Here is a 16,817-nt window from a genome sequence, read left to right as displayed (position 1 = left end):
ACGTCCTAGGATTTTAATGTAAAGAAGAAAAAAGATAAAAAGAAAAGAATTGCAAATAGATCAATGTTCTAAATTTGAAATATGAAATGTTGAAATCGTTATGAGAAAACAGAGTCTGTGCCTTGCAAGATATAGAAACAAAAAGCATTTTTTTTTTGAAGAAGACAGTGTTTGTATAGGAATTGGGGCCAAACTGGAAGCCAAAGTCAAAAACCATAAAATCCAAAATCTTTGGCTAAGGAAACAGCCCTCCAAGTGAAAAAGAAATATAGAATATAGAAAATTTCATCAACTATATACATGGCAAATGATTTTTATTAGGAACATATAAGGAACCAAAACAAAAAAATATCAAGAAGCAATTGAAAATGGACTGAGGGTGAAGTATTGGGTGGGGGAAATGGACTGAAATGCAGAGGGTCACCATAAAGAATGGAAATAGGCAACCTCGGGAGGTAGGAGGAAGAGGGACCATCCAGAGTGTAGCAGAGACCTGGGAAGTAAGAGACTCTCAGGACTCAAAGGGAGGGACCTTGGATGAAATGCCCAACAGTGGGGAGAGAAATCTTGTAGAGCCCACCTCCAGCAGAAAGACACGACATCAAGTAAGAGATGGGGTTGCCATCCCACAGTCAAAACTCTGACCCATAATGTTTCTGTCTGAAATAATTGCAGAAACAAAACCAGAGAAGAGCCTGAGGAAAAGAAAGTCCAATGACAGGCCCAAAGGGATTCAGCTCAAGGGGAGGCCCCCAAGGCCTGACGTGATTACTAAGGCAAAAGTTCGATCACAAACAGGGATCTATCATGACTGCCCTCCAAAAGGCCCAACTAGGAACTGAAAGAGTCAGATGCATATACACCCAACCAATGGACAGAAGCTGGTGATCCCTGTGGTTGAATTAGGGAAAAGCTTGAAGAAGCTGAGGAGGAGGGCAATCCTGTAGGAGGACCCCCAAGATCTTTCAGACACTGGCAGCATACTCCAACTGATATGAGGCCCCAAATAAATACACAACAGAGGATTACCTGGTCTGGGTTCAGTCAGAGAAGATGTACCTAACCCTCAAGACACTGGAAGCTGCAGGGAGTAGAGATGTCTGGTGGGGTGGGGGCAGATGGGGATATCCTGTGGGGGGAGGAGTTGTGGGATGTGGAACACTCAGAGAGGGTGGACTGAGAGGGGGATAAAATCTGGAGTATAAATTAAAAAAAAATTAAATATAATTTTAAAAAATGGACTGAGTCTTAATTGAGAGCTCTCAAAGTCACAGAAATAACTACGAAATAACTCAGAAAAGCTTCATTATTTTTGGAAATTAGGAAAATGCAAATTAAAACATATATATATAGGTAATCTGCAGATAGAAATATAATAGACTAAAGGAATTTTCATGCTTTTTACTTTCAAAAAAGAACATAATAAACTTGCTTTAAAGAAAATAGCTTTTGGGGTTGGTTTTTTTTTTTTTTTTTTTTTTTTTTTTTTTTTGGTTTTGTTTTGTTTTGTTTTGTTTTTGTTTTTTGGAGACAGGGTTTCTCTGTATAGCCCTGGCTGTCCTGGAACTCACTCTGTAGACCAGGCTGGCCTCAAACTCAGAAATCCGCCTGCTCTGCCTCCCAGAGTGCTTTCAACCACTGCCTGGCTTGAAAACAGCAGGGCTTATGGGACTTTCGGGGAGTGGGGAACCAGAAAAGAGGAAATCGTTTGAAATGTAAATAAAAAATATATCGAGTAAATAAAAAAAACAAAAAAGTTAATAAAAAACATCATAATGAAACGTTTATTTAGTTAAAATCAAATAAAGTATAAAATATCATTTAACTATAATAAAATCATTTAATGAGCCATTTTTATTACAAAATTAATATTTATATGCCTGCAATTAACAGGAGAAACTGTGTCCTCAATTTTAATTCAATTTCTTTTAAATTCCATAATATATATATATAATTAAATATTTTCCCCAAGATAAACTATTCAAATTTACAAAATTGTTTATGTAATTGTTTTTAAGAGTTAATTTATTTTTATTAATTATGTAAGAACGTTCTGCTTGTCTTTGTATATGTGCACCATATGTATGTCAGGTGAACATGGAGATCAGAATAGGTTATCTGACTGCCAGAAATTATACTTACAGATAGTTCTCAGCTGTCATGTTTGCACTAAAAACCTAACCCAGTCCTCCACATTAGTTACAAATGCTCTTAATCACTGAAGCATATATTTCCAATCCCTAACTATATATTACATTTAGCATACAATATACTTGATAAGAGTCTCTTTCTCTGCTAGACTTCTTAGTACTATATTCTCTTCACAATTTATGTAGCATATTTGTAAAAATATGTAGTAGTAAAAAAATTGTTTATGAAGTTTTCCAGGGATTGGAAGAGGAAAATATGTTGGAGGTTCCAAAATTATGCATGTACAGATAATATAAAGAGTATACAGTGTGTGGATATACTAAAAATCAAGCAATTGTCTCACTATCAAGTTTCAATTATGTAGTCTATGGACTATATACCATATATATATATTTATATATATATATATATAAATATTCAAAAGTTACAGGAACTAAAACAGTGAAGTATTCTAAAAGTGGAAAAGGGAAATAAACACAAATGTCTTGGAAATGACTTTATCCATCACATGATTTAACTTATTAAGTTTCTGGTTCAGTTAAATTATAACAACACAAATCATATTATACTGCATAAAATATATTCTATATATTATGCACCTATATTCTATATATTGTACAATATAAAATAAACTTGAAATTTTCATTCTGACATATCAGATAACAGTAGTAAAAAGTAATAGTTACCACTTTAATTAGGAACTTCATGTACTCACAGGGGAATCAAACAACATGAGGAAATTAATCACAGGCTTTCATAGCAGCACGGCCTAAAGGGAAGAGGCTACAGAGACATGAGTCCCAAGTGAAACATGAAATAATGTAATGCTGTCTTATAATCTACTACCTAAGACCAACTCAACTCAGATAAGATACTGAAATCCAAATCAATAATAAAAGGTTACAAATTGCCCTTTCAGAAAAGACATAAGCTGTTCTTAAATTAATCATCTACATAGCCTATTTGGGTAAGTATATATAAAAATTATTAAAATACTATTATAAATAAATAGCAATAATATTTTGACTATACTTATTTGTATTTATAAAACCAAATTTTAATTGCATTTCTTTAATAGATTGTTAGAAACACAATTTATTACTTTCAATCTGTGTGTAGAAACATGTGGAGGTTCAAAGACTATTTTTGTTTATCTTTATTCTGATTACCATTTAATAAAATATATTAAAATAAAATTATGGAAATATATTAAAATAATTTATAAATTTAAAATATTACTGAATTACATATAAATAGGTAGGCAAATTCACCCATAATGATACATCCCTATATTTTAGTAATTACATTACCTAAGTCCCACATACTTGGAAAATCATAAAAATTCAATTAATTGCACATACACTTAAGACCAGTATATCTTATATTTTATGGTTGTGAGCCTAGCCTTTAATGCCTGAACCATCTCTCCAGCCCAAGACCAGTATATCTTGAAAGTCTTTATTTGTCCTCATGTTGTTTTTATATTTTTGATATTAAATATACAAGATCTAAAGTTGTGCATATACACATGTGACTTCATATTGCTTATACTGCTTTTTAGTCTTTTCCCTTGATTGATTATAGAACTTATATTTTGGTTCCAAATCTCCCAACAAATATTCAACCAGTATGGTGGTCAAACCTTCACATATATTCAGAAGAAAAAGTAATCAGAAATTATTTGGTAACAACCATAAACTAAAAGACATTTTGATCACAAATTAATATGTCAGATAAATTATTAAAGTTAACTAATATCATAATAAAAGCATTATATCTTTAATTGTTTTATTTAATATCAGATACAATTATTTATCTATTATCATTTAAATATTACATTTCACAATACATATTATTTAAAGATGTAAAATTAAATACAAAATCATTTAACTTGAAGATTAAAGTATAATATCCATTTCTGAAGATAAAAATAAACTAAGGGATAAAATAATGTTTTGCATGATGAAAGTATTGTGAACATATACTTTTTAATTTTAAGGTTTATTCAAGAGAATGGACAAGAATAATTGCTCCTCTGCGGATGAGTTCATCTTCTTGGGAATTACCAATAACCCTGACATGAGAGTGCCCTTCTTCACCACACTGCTACTTGTTTATCTCATTAATCTTCTGGCCAATCTTGGGATGATCATCTTAATCAGAGTGGACACTCAGCTGCACACACCCATGTACTTCTTCCTCAGCCACCTCTCTTTCTGTGACCTCTGCTATTCCACAGCAATTGGACCCAAGATGTTGGTGGATCTTTTAGTTGAGGAGAAATCAATTCCCATTGTTGGCTGTGCTCTGCAGTTTTTTACATTCTGTGTCTTTGCAGATTCTGAGTGTCTACTCTTAGCAGTAATGGCCTTTGATAGGTATCAGGCCATCAGCAACCCCTTGCTCTACACAGTGAACATGTCCAGTCGGCTGTGCTCCCTCCTGATGGCTGGAGTTTACCTGGTAGGAACAGCAGATGCTTTGATACATACAACCCTTGCCTTCAGCTTGTGTTTCTGTGGGTCCAATGAGATCAATCACTTTTTTTGTGATGTTCCTCCTCTTCTATTAATATCTTGTTCAGAAACAGAGGCCAATGAGTTAGCTATATTCACAATTTTCGGGTTTATTGAACTAAGCACCATTTCCGGAGTCCTTGTCTCTTATTGCTACATCATATCATCAGTCTTGAAGATCTGTTCTGCTGAGGGGAGGTTTAAAGCTTTCTCTACCTGTGCCTCTCACTTGACTGCAGTTGCGGTGTTCCAGGGGACTATGCTCTTTATGTATTTCCGGCCAAGTTCTTCTTACTCTCTAGATCAAGACAAAATGACCTCACTCTTCTACACCCTGGTGATTCCAATGTTGAATCCTCTGATTTACAGCCTGAGGAACAAAGATGTGAAAGAGGCTCTGGCAAAACTGAAGAAAAACTGGTGATTGACAACATTTTCTAATGAACATTATTGCTCTTAATCCAGTGTGCATTACACATATGAAAAACATTGTATAATATACTAGTTTACTAAAGCTATGTTATTATAGAATTATATTTGAAGCAAGCACTGTTGATATCCATGCATACTTTTTACCAAATATATTGTATTCTGTCTCTGAAGAAATTTTCCTAACAATTTCAATTGTGCTCACATTATGTTTCAGTCCTTCCTATCAATGTCAATTTAAAGATGATGTGGTTGTGATGTATTCATTGTATTTTATAAATGTAGATATTTTTCAAGGCAAATTAAATAGCTTAATCAGTGGTGAGTATTTCTATACAGGAAATATGAACAATTACTCTCATAATTTACAAAGATTTTGTTGCCACTTTAGAGGCTGTGGGACCTGTGAGAATGGTGCCAATGAATACAGAAGAATAAAGCCTCATGCAATAGACAACTTTGTTCAGAGTATCAGACAATTTATTCTCTGAGAGTTATTAAAAATAGCATGAGTAATGTTTTCATGAGTTAAGCTGTATACCATCACAAGGCCTAGTTATGCCAGGTAAAATTATGTCTTTTTATGGAGACATAAAGGTTAGTTTAAGCAACTGAATAACAGCAGCAAGCAATAATAACTAATCTGGAGTAAAGTGACTTCTATCTGTCACAACTAGGAAGAATACAAAAACAGAGTTCAGTAACAACCCTGAGTTTTGATGAGACTGAGTCGTGACTCAAAAGAGGAGTGTCTTGTTTTCATGTTGTCTTCTCACAAGCACTCAGAATTCTCCTCATTCACTCTATTCCTGGAGCATGACCTATGAGATTTCATGGCAGTCTTGATCTTCAAACCTGTTAACTCAATTTCAGAGAAATTCATGTAGTGTGGTTTTCAGATAGCATCTTCCAGAAAGCTAGATTCTCAGAGTCTATGAACAAGGGATTTTTCATAGGGGAGAAGATGTTTATATAGTGATTCTTAAAATCAGCTCTCAATATATAGTGACACATTTGGATGATGAACCATGTTGGTTAACACAAGTAACATATTGTGTCATTGTGTAACTGGGTGCTAGAACTGTCAATTCTTCCATAATTTCCCATATTTGCTTCTAATTATTTTTGCTGTCCACACTCAGCCCTAGTTAAATAATTATCTCCAATTACTTCTTTAAACATTAATTAATTTGCATCTATTCCTTAAATTGCTGCATGTAATGAGAATATGTGTATATATACACATTGCATATTCTCAAACACTGAATCATCCTAATTATAAAAACTTCAGAATCATATGTGGGAAACAACATAAGACATCAAAAAAATAAAACAAAAGTCTATAAATATGAAATTTAGGAATGCTAGTAAGCATTTTTAAGAAAGTCCTACCTGAATGTGGCATATCCTGCATACATAACTAGACACATTAACATTTGAAAAAATTATAAAACATGTTTGCGGACACAAATCTAAAATATTCTAAATAATTAAATTACTGAGAAAAAACATTTTATATACCTTTTCTCTATATTATTGATAAATATTTTTTCATGGCTGAACTTTGAAATCTCTTTGCGTAATAATAGAATTTGGACCTTAGTTAGAAAGCCAAGTAAAAACTCTTCATTGGCAATCACAATCACATGTACTGAATTTTCCTGGGCACATTCAGTTTTACCACTCCAGTATGAAATGATCCTGAATTAAATTATTTCAGAATTGAAGACCTAGTGCTTCTGTTTTATTTTTCTGTATGGTACACTATGAGATCACAGAAATTACTTACAAGGATTTTACATTTAGATAAATCTGATTGGTACCATAGCTTATCTTTTGGAATTGTCAACTATGGCAAGAATTGTGAGGTTTTTACACAATTGTTTAAATACTACAAAAATAATAAGTATGAATTTTATTTGTTTACTTTGGGTATTTTGTTTGTTTTTTTCTTTTTATATTTGCTTTGTTATTTTTTCTAAGAAGAAAGAGTTGGGTGACTGGGGAGGTAGGGAGTCTTTGGAAGGATGAGAAGGGGAGAAAATTGTGACTAGAATGTGTATGAAATATGAAAAAACTATTGTCAATATATTGCATAGTTTATGAGAAATGAAAAGCCATAAAGACAGAGCCTTCAGAGATTATATTACAGACCTTACCATATAGAACAAAATAACTCCCCTTTTCCTCCTGCCACTAAAGTGAAATGAAGGTTCAGACTATCTATGATCAGGAATGAGTGCTATAAGCACTCACCACATATAACCTGGATTTGGAACTGCTTTTCCCAAGAATTGTGAGATTTACTAGTATGTGGTATTTTGTAATAACAACTTAAAAAGTTAAGAAAAACAGAATGCCCGCACATATTGTTTCAGTTATGTTGAAGATCATGTAAGATGTGGTAGAATGTAGTGGCTAATAAGGTAAATGAGAAAATAGGTCAATGATAACTTTTATCTTTCTCAAGGGATATTTGAGACATTTTATTTACATTTAAATTGTGGTTTAAGCTACACATAAATCCTATTTTATTATGTACAAAAATGTGATCAAAAGAAAAGGAAAATTAAAAGTCATCAATGTCTTAAAATACTTTGAGCTGATTTATTATTTTTTATAATAAGTGACCACTGAAATTGAAGATATTTTTCTTGGATGTATTTTATGACTCAAACAGAAGCTTAAACAGATTATTCTTCAGTCTAAAGTGTGTTTAAAACTGTAGACCAAAACTTCAGAGTCTTTGTTGTATTGAATGAGGCATCTAGTTAAATATTCATAGATTCTTTCCATTATCAGTCTTTCTGAACCACACCCTTCTTTTAAAAGTCACTCAATTATTGTAGGTTGATACCACTAAATTAAATTTATCAATTTGAACAGTCCAATGTTTGGCATGATACGTTTAGATTAGACACTAAACAAAGTGCATATAAAACTAAGAGACAGAAAACCATCTAAAAAAATTAGTCGGTGGGAAAGATTTTTGTTGATCTGCCACAGCCATGTCCAATGGACCTGGGGAGAGTGGAGAAGCCAGCACAGATGCTTGAGACAATTTGATCAATTTGAGAAGATAGCTATAACTGCTGTCATCCTATCTCTAACTTTTGGGTTTTGATCTCTTCATGTTCCAGTCTTGGGGATTCACAGCATTTTTATTAATTTCATTTCTTTTCCTTAGAAAATTCACATCTGAGCTTTTTAGTAATATCCTCAAATTAACTTTATTGAGACACTATTTGGAAGTCTGCCTTATGTCCTGGAGATCATTAAGCATAGAAAATCACATAGCTAGATGTGGCCATTACACAAAGGCCTCATTACCCTAAAGAATCTTATTGAGGTATGTTCCCCTGAGCAAACTCAAACAGTATAGCTGTTATATGGTAAACAGAGGCAATTGACAAACTCTAACTGGCCAGGAGAATGCTTTACAGTATCAAGGCTTCTTTTTATTATAGGGTTATAGCTTTCTGAATATATAGTTTAAAAATATATAGGTAAAATATAGGTACAACCTCAAAGAATGGAACTCAGTAAATAAAATAGACATAAATTTTTCCTACTTGATAGCATAGGTGACAAAACATAGAGTAAATATTTACTATTTATAAAAGCATGGGTAAAATATTTTGTTTGTCTGGAGTACTTTCAAGCAGCAAGCACTGCTAGTCTACTAGTAGTCTGTCATATAATAAATGTGTTTGCTTTGGAGGAGACATTCTTTAGATTCTTTAAATTGGAGGTGTAGGGCTAATAATAAGAATAAAATCTGTTCTGTTCATATTTTCTAATTACAACTAAGCTTGTAACACTGGACATGTGATGAAAAGTCAAACATACAACTTAGATAATAAGTTTGTCTTTATTCTATGAAGCTTGTATAAATAAAGAAGCTCCTGGTTGCTAGTCATTCAGATCAGCAGATTGCTAGTTAGAGCCATAAAAGAAGTCTGATTATTAGTTAATCAGAACGGCTAATTTCTCTTGACCATTGCCTGACTCAACCCCTAACCTTGAAGACTTCTTGTCTATTCTAAGAGCTGCCCTGTCAGCAAGTACTCTAAGGTCCTCAGCCTTAGAAGGTCTATCAAGAAAGACTATAGCATTGATCTTTCTGACATATATTAGACAAGATGATCTTACTAATAGCCCTTGAAAAAGTACATCTTTATTCTTTCCATTTTGCTTTATTAGTATTCCTAAGCTAGATAGTACCTTAGAAAGGATTCCATTCAATGCCGCATATTTATGCCAGCATTGTCATTCAAATAACATCAATACAATATAAAAACATGTTGAAGAACATCACTAAAGAAATAATTCAGCCAGGCAGTGGTTGCACATGCCTTTAATACCTGTACTCAAGAGGCAAAGGCAAGCAGCTTTCTGAGTTCGAGGCCAGCCTGATCTACAGAGTGAGTTCCAGGACAACCAGAGCTATAAAAAGAAACCCTGTCTCAAAAAAAAAAAAAAATTGGAAGAAAAGACATAATTTGCTAATCATTATTCCTTTTTTTATTTTAGTCTCAAATAGCTGCATTTCAAAAGAATCTTTAAGCAGTTCAGGAATTAAAGCATCTACCCTTCATATTTAATGCTGCAATTAACACAAGTATGAATCATTTGTGTGCATATATATATATATATATATATGCATTGACATAATCATTACTCTAGTATGTATTTGATATTTGATATTTTTCTTTCTTTCTACATTTCAAGTCAAATCCACAATGAAGTATTTTATAATATGAAAGGAACAATCGGTCCCTAGGCAAAGGATATATACCATATCATATTGAAAAGATAACTTACACAATTGAGTCATAAATAATAAAGATAAGTTGCAATATAATTGATTATGAGTTACCAAACAGAACATTTAATCCAGATGATGAACTGTGAAGGGAAGGAAAAAGAACTTACAGAGAAATTGACATCAATTACAATCCACGTAACTATGTACTTTTTGAAAGCTATTTTCTTCGCTCTTAAGCTATTTTGAACAAATGTAAATTGAAAAATGAAACAGATAATTAGTCTGTAAGAGTTTTACAATTTCCAGATACTTTGCCTAAAATGTTCCTTTCTTCCACTTAAACATCTGCCCTTACTTGCCTGGCCAAGATCATCTGATGTGAAGGACAATAATGAAAGCAGTTGGAGAATCCACAGCTAAACATAAGGTGTGGCAATTTTATTGAGAGCAATCAGACATATTTTATACCTTTATCAGAAACAATATAATGGAAATTGAAAAGATGAATACAGGTATAGTTGCCAGTATACCATAATGTTTGCAAGCTATACAGGGTACTGAAGATTAGTATGTAAGACCAATTGTCCTGTCAAGTTTCTCTGCTTCCTTGACTTACAAGGTAACAAACAGAGAAAAACAAAGCAGTCTAAATGTCCCACTGCTTGGGGGAGTGTGTCAGTATCTCAGGAAGTGGAAGGGTCATTGTTCCTTAAAAGTCATGGACTCTAACCTGAAAAATCTATTTCTGTAAGTAGCTAGGCCAAACCAACTCCAGCGTTCCTTGGAGGTGAATATATCTTTAGCTATATAACAGGGTAAATTAGTCACATTTGCTGTTCTCTTGCAAACAGCACTTATACAGTATCTCTAGATATATTCTGCACAGATTTAATTCTATGACAGTTATGAAGCAGACTAAGAGCTATTAGTTTGCTTATGTAGTGTTTACCTATGACTCACATTAGATGATTTTTCTTATGGTCATAGATGAAAGGTTCCTCACCATGAATAAAAAAGACAAAATACAGAAAAAAAACACCCACAATAACATAATGCTTGTGGTTTTTAATCCAGAGAGTAATTATATATCATATCCTCACTTTGGGTTACAATCCTCTAGCAACATGCTAGGCTTACTGGTATGTGTTGATAAGTTGCAAGACTTTCAAAGAAACTTTCAAAATTAGAAGAGTAAAAAACAATATCTATCACATTTAATTTAATCAATTAAATACATAAATATATGTAGAAGAATGAGGCAGAGGGTCACAATTTCAAAGCCTGTCAGGAAAACAGTGAATAGCTAAAACATTCATGTAAATCTCAATAAATATTTAAAACCGTCTTTTTCTTCTAATTTTCTCCAAGGCCTCTTTCACATCCTTGTTCCTTAAGCTGTAAATAAGTGGGTTCAGCATAGGGATCACAAGAGTATAAAATAGAGATGTCATTTTGTCTTGATCAAGAGAATAAGAAGAACTTGGTCGAAAATATGTGAAGAGAAGAGTTCCCTGAAAAATAGCCACCGCGGTCAAGTGAGAGGTGCAGGTAGAGAAAGCTTTGAACCTCCCTTCAGATGAATGGATTTTTAAGACTGATGAGATGATGTAACAGTAAGAAACAAGGACTCCTGAGATGGTGGACAGTTCAAGGAAACCATAAATAGTAAATAATGCCAGGTAATTTACTTGAGTATCAGAGCAGGAGAGAAGGTAAAGTGGAGGTAGATCACAGAAGAAGTGGTTGATCTCATTAGATCCACAGAAACACAACTGGAATGCCAAAGTTGAATGTATCAAAGCATCTGATGTTCCCACCAGGTAAACTCCAGCAGTGAGCATGAAGCATTTCCTGCTGGACATGTTTGCTGTGTAGAGCAAGGGGTTGCTAATGGCCTGGTATCTATCAAAGGCCATGACTGCCAGCAGCACACACTCAGAATCTGCAAAGGTACAGAAAATGAAGAGCTGCAGAGCACAGCCCCAGAAAGTAATTGACTTGTTCTTGCCAAACATATCTACCAGCATCTTGGGACCAATTGCTGTGGAATAGCAGAGATCACAGAAAGAGAGGTGGCTCAGGAAAAAGTACATGGGTGTGTGCAGCTGAGGATCCACTCTGATCAAAATGATCATGCCAAGATTCCCCAGAAGATTGATGACATAGATAAGGAGAAAGATGGCAAACAGTGTCCTTTTCATCTCTGGGTTATTGGTAACTCCCACAAAAATGAATTCATTCAAGGAACAGTTTGCTATATCCATTCTTTCTTTCACTCTAAAATTAAAAATTTTGCAAAATCATTTTTACTGTTGGATATCAACAATATATTTATGAGGTAGAACACTGTTTATTTCTCCTGTTGTAAAATGGAAAGATTCCTGAGTACTGTTTTGTTTCTTTCAACCTTTTCTTAACCTAATTTTCATAACAAAAATGACCAGTATCTATGATAGACATTTGGGAAACTGTGACTGTCCACCATTAGGTGTCCATGACTTTATACCTATTCTGTAATGTACATAAGGCTAACATTAGTAATTGTAAGAGACAGATTTGGAAATATTGATTCTCAATTGATCTTCCCACAATATAAAATAAACTCAAATGTTAGACTCAGTCTATATTTCAGAGGATATTGTTTCTATTCTTTAAGATATTTAATACACAAATTAGTTTATTATATTCTTTTAAGAGCACATGATCTTAAAACATTTTGACAACTATAATAACATCTAAATATGCTTCAGTATTAAAGTGAGAATATAAAGATTTACTACTAACAAGATGGCTAATCCTTTTTTGTTCCATTTTATTTTAAAATATTTTTAATTGAAATAAATTTATAGCACTTGTCTCTCCCTTTCCTCACTTCAGCTAGAACCTAGTTACTGTTTCTTTCCCAAATTTCACGAACTTACTCTCAAATTGATAGAAACATTTTATTATATATATATATATATGTACAAATAAACATGAATATAGAGCCTTCTGTGTTTATTGTTTGTGTGTATATGTTAGCCATTTTTCTTAGTCTATCTTTTATTGCTCCCACATACACTGAGACAAAGGTAACTCAGTTGATCTTTGATTTTAGAATCTGTTATGTTTTGCAATAGCACTCTTTACACAGCAGTAGCACTGGTCTAGTACCAGAGCTTCTTACAAGCTAGATGGATATATACAAGCAGCATTGAAAGCATTCATCCAATGCAGTTAGATTTCACTGCTCAAATCTTCTTCATACTCTCAAACAGCTGTTTGAACAGAGCACAATAAACATTCTAAAATGCATCTGCTACTGTATATGTAAATATGTGTATTTTCAGGTATATGTTTTACATGTGCATATATTTGTTCATACATGTTTTGATGAACTTTAGAAAAAATAATGTACATTTTGCCTTTTAATATTACATAAGTAATATGGAATATATTTCATAATCCCATATTACTTATGCTTGTTGAAACACATTAAGTCAACAGTTATTGATTGATATTTATGTTACTTAAATATATACATATGGGAAAAAATAGAAAAATTGGAGGTTTCCTCTGTAGGTCAACTAGAATAACAGTGAAAATGCAATCTTCCTGACACTTAATATTTAAGCTCATGATTCTGTTTAAAAATTGTTTTTATTCATTAGATATAGATATATTTTAAATTAAGAAAACAATCATCCCTGAAACATCTGTTTATAAAGAGTTAAAATTATTTTTGCTTTACCTGTTTTTTGATATAGAGAGATGCAGGAACCCACCTGAGGAGAGCAGTAGCATAAGGTGTGTGAACACTGTGATGATGAGGTTTTATTGTTCCAATAATCATTTGGGACTGAAGGTTGTGAAATCATTTACCCAGGGATTTGTTTTGAGTGATTAGTTTCTTCATCTATATTCTTCTCTGTAAATGCATCACTCTATTTATCAAACATATAATTTGAAGTGTTTACTACTTTCATTAATTATTCTATTTCAGTACAGATACCACAATATACCACCATACAAACACACATATTATAATATTTTACATCTAAACTTTTCTCTCCAAAGTAGAAATCGAATAACTCAGACTTTAAAGCCCCATACTTAATTGTTCCCAATTACTTTTTCTTGTACATTTCTTCTTTGTTACCAAAATATTTGCTTTAGAGGCCCTTGGACCTGTGAAGACTTGCTGCTTCAGTGTAGCTGAATGCCAGAATAGGAAAGAGGAAGTGGGCGGGTTAGTGAAGAGGCATGGAGGGCGGGCGAGGAATAGGATAGGGGGCTTTTGGAGAGGAAATGAGGAAAGGTGATAACATTTGAAATGTAAACAAAGAAAATATCTAATTAAAAAACAAAACAAAACAAAAACAAAAACTTATCTCCAGATAGAAAAGGGAGACCATTTCTCTTTCAGGATCTGGCACCTTGTATTGTCAAACAGTAGGGAAAGAACAGGGCTTGAGGGAGATGAACAACAACATTATGGAGAGCTGAAAAATTGCAAATAAAGTTTTACCTTTAAACCTCCAGAGAAAATATTTGCTTTATTATTGCACTTAGAAATTCCACTCTTTAAAAAAAACAAAACAAACAAACAAACAAACAAATAAAAAAACGATTTTTTTATTCGATATATTTTTTATTTACATTTCAAATGATTTCCCCTTTCCTAGGCCCCCCCACTCCCAGAATTTCTTTATTTTTTGTTTTCTGTCTCTGAGTGTTTTCCCTGGCATGCCCTTTTAAGTGATTATTGCCAAAAGAGTCCAGAAGAGGGCACTGGATCTCTTACAATTAGAATTACAAGAGGTTGGTAGCTGCTATGCATGTGAGCTAGGATCCAAAGCCAATTCCCATTTGCCCCAGCAAGATATGTAAATAACATCTCTCCAGCCCCAATAAAATTTATTCTTTAATAATGACATTTTAAAATTCATATGTCTTTTTAGATTATACATAAACTCACACATATCTCCTGCCACTATCTAATTCCACAGTATTTTTCATCGCCCAAATATTACCCTGTTTTTAGTTATCAGATGTAGTTTCAATTCATCATTTACAATTAATGTAATGACTGAGTTTTCAGGAGTTTGTCTTGAAATGAAATATCAATGATAGAGAGAATTGTGTTGACCACGAACTGACATGGAAACCACAGCTTGTTGCTGAATTCTGATTATAACTAGGGTTCCCATTGAATATACTATCTTTGTTTTGCTGATAATTCTTTCAATAATTAATCTTCAAAAATGTCCATCCAAATGAGCATAGAATTTTGTTTTGATTTTATTTGCATCTATTTTTATTTGCATATATTAAGATGATATTATTTCAACTCTTTGTGCTGATAATGGGTTAAATGACATTTGTAGAGTTAAACCCACCAATTTTGAGTAAAAAACACTGACCCTAATTTTGGACAAACTAAGAAACATTAATTCTGTGCACAGAAAAGCCAGTCTATGAAATATTTCACCCTAAAGATAATCAGCAAGTTAACTTTCTAGGCTCTTTTTATAGTACCAACACATAAACTCGGTGTTTATAGGATGAATTTGGTGATATACAAACTTGAAGAGTAATATAAGGAAGCCGATAGCAGTTTGAGGTAACTTGGCAGAAAATCTAGTGGTTTATAAGAAGGGGGAAGATTAATGCATGGTCAAAGCCAGGAGCCAAACTGACCTTACTTTATGTTTAGATTCCATTTTAAGGATAGGCTTAGGTTTTGCGGTCTCGTCAGCTACAGACCTTGGAGAAATTGCGTCGTTGACGGTCACTGTGCCCTGCCAGAAGAAGAAAACATCTTACAACTGCCAGAGATTCACCTTGGCAGAATGCCTGGGCTACATGGAAAATCCCACTTGCCTTACTTCTTCCCCTGGCTGTATAAATTCCCTGAGAAAATACAGTTTGGGGGGACTTGAACAAAGTTGGTCTTGGCAAAGTTGGTCTTCGAGTCTCCTGTCTCTCTATTTTTCTGCCCTTCTCTCCTAGGGTCCCCCCACATCCATCCCCCACCTCCACCCGTACTTCCCCTTCCCCCTGCCCCCCCCCCCGTGCCGAAAACCCCCACAGGCCGGGACAAGTCAGGATGTGGCAAGGGGTAAATTTCAGAAAAGAGAAATTTATGTTCTGCAATGACCTGAAACTTATTTTGAGGTAACAAAATAGCTTCTGATCTTAAGATGGAGTCAGTCTGGTCCATCAGTAGATTTTCCATCTTTGTTTTTATTGAGATGATCTTTATGATAAAGCCTGCTTTCTTGACTTGCTTTTTTTGCATTACTTCAGTGACATTAGCATCACTAATTTGCTTCAGTCCTAGCAGCCATCTGATATTGCTGGCATTAAAAACAGCTTGACTATAGACAGAAAGATATCTTGGCCCAGAGTGAGGTCAGGCTGGCCATATATCATATTATGTTCCGAGGCTCATTATTATTATATTATTATTGGAAATTTCTCCACTGTTGCCTTCAATCAGAGCCCATCTAGACAGAGGTTCATTTGAACTATTATGTCTAAACTACTAAAAAATTTTGGGAAAGCGTCTATCCTGTATCTGCTTAGGTGCCAAATTTGTTTTTTTTTTTTTCTTTTACCCCCTATATAAACTGGACCTGAACAGTGTTTATGGTCATAGCTTTTAGTTGCTGAGTCTGTGAGTTGTACCCTTGATCCATCATCTTGGGGTGTGCATCCAATAAACTATCCCTGTCTGACTGAGATAACTGTTCATATGGTTTGTGGGGTAATTCCTGGACCCTAACTCTTTATTTTGAGCTTTTGTAAATCTTAATGTAATTCATTTTCAGACATCAATTTGTTTATCTACTTTTGTCTTCCATAAATAAATCCTTCTAGATCAAGAGAAAGACAGCTTTGTTGAGTAATTTAGTAAAATTTGCTGACATTTAATTAGGAACTTTAACATATTTTAATGGGAGACAGTAACC

The 16,817-nt window shown here is 33.6% G+C and overlaps 2 protein-coding genes across 2 annotated transcripts; one reads left to right on the top strand and one right to left on the bottom strand.

The window, feature by feature from the left end:
• Positions 1 to 4,158: 4,158 nt before the first annotated feature.
• On the top strand, positions 4,159 to 5,091 carry LOC127685586 (olfactory receptor 5W2-like). Its single transcript, XM_052182891.1, has one exon. The coding sequence runs from the start codon at positions 4,165 to 4,167 to the stop codon at positions 5,089 to 5,091; it is 927 nt and encodes a 308-aa protein (XP_052038851.1). The 5' UTR covers positions 4,159 to 4,164.
• A 6,107-nt stretch (positions 5,092 to 11,198) lies between these two features.
• Positions 11,199 to 12,134, bottom strand: LOC127685581 (olfactory receptor 5W2-like). The gene has a single exon (XM_052182887.1). It carries the CDS (start codon positions 12,126 to 12,128, stop codon positions 11,199 to 11,201), a length of 930 nt encoding a protein of 309 aa, XP_052038847.1. The 5' UTR covers positions 12,129 to 12,134.
• Between the last annotated feature and the right edge of the window lie 4,683 nt (positions 12,135 to 16,817).

Source organism: Apodemus sylvaticus, chromosome 5 (assembly GCF_947179515.1).
Source record: "Apodemus sylvaticus chromosome 5, mApoSyl1.1, whole genome shotgun sequence".
In the NCBI taxonomy this organism is placed as follows: domain Eukaryota; kingdom Metazoa; phylum Chordata; class Mammalia; order Rodentia; family Muridae; genus Apodemus; species Apodemus sylvaticus.
Note: the sequence above shows the minus strand (reverse complement) of the source record. Positions and strands in the feature narration are given on the sequence as shown.

Coding starts and splice junctions, on each gene's coding strand:
- LOC127685581 (XM_052182887.1), bottom strand. CDS start 12,128: ATGGATATAGCAAACTGTTCCTTGAATGAATTCATTTTTGTGGGAGTT.
- LOC127685586 (XM_052182891.1), top strand. CDS start 4,165: ATGGACAAGAATAATTGCTCCTCTGCGGATGAGTTCATCTTCTTGGGA.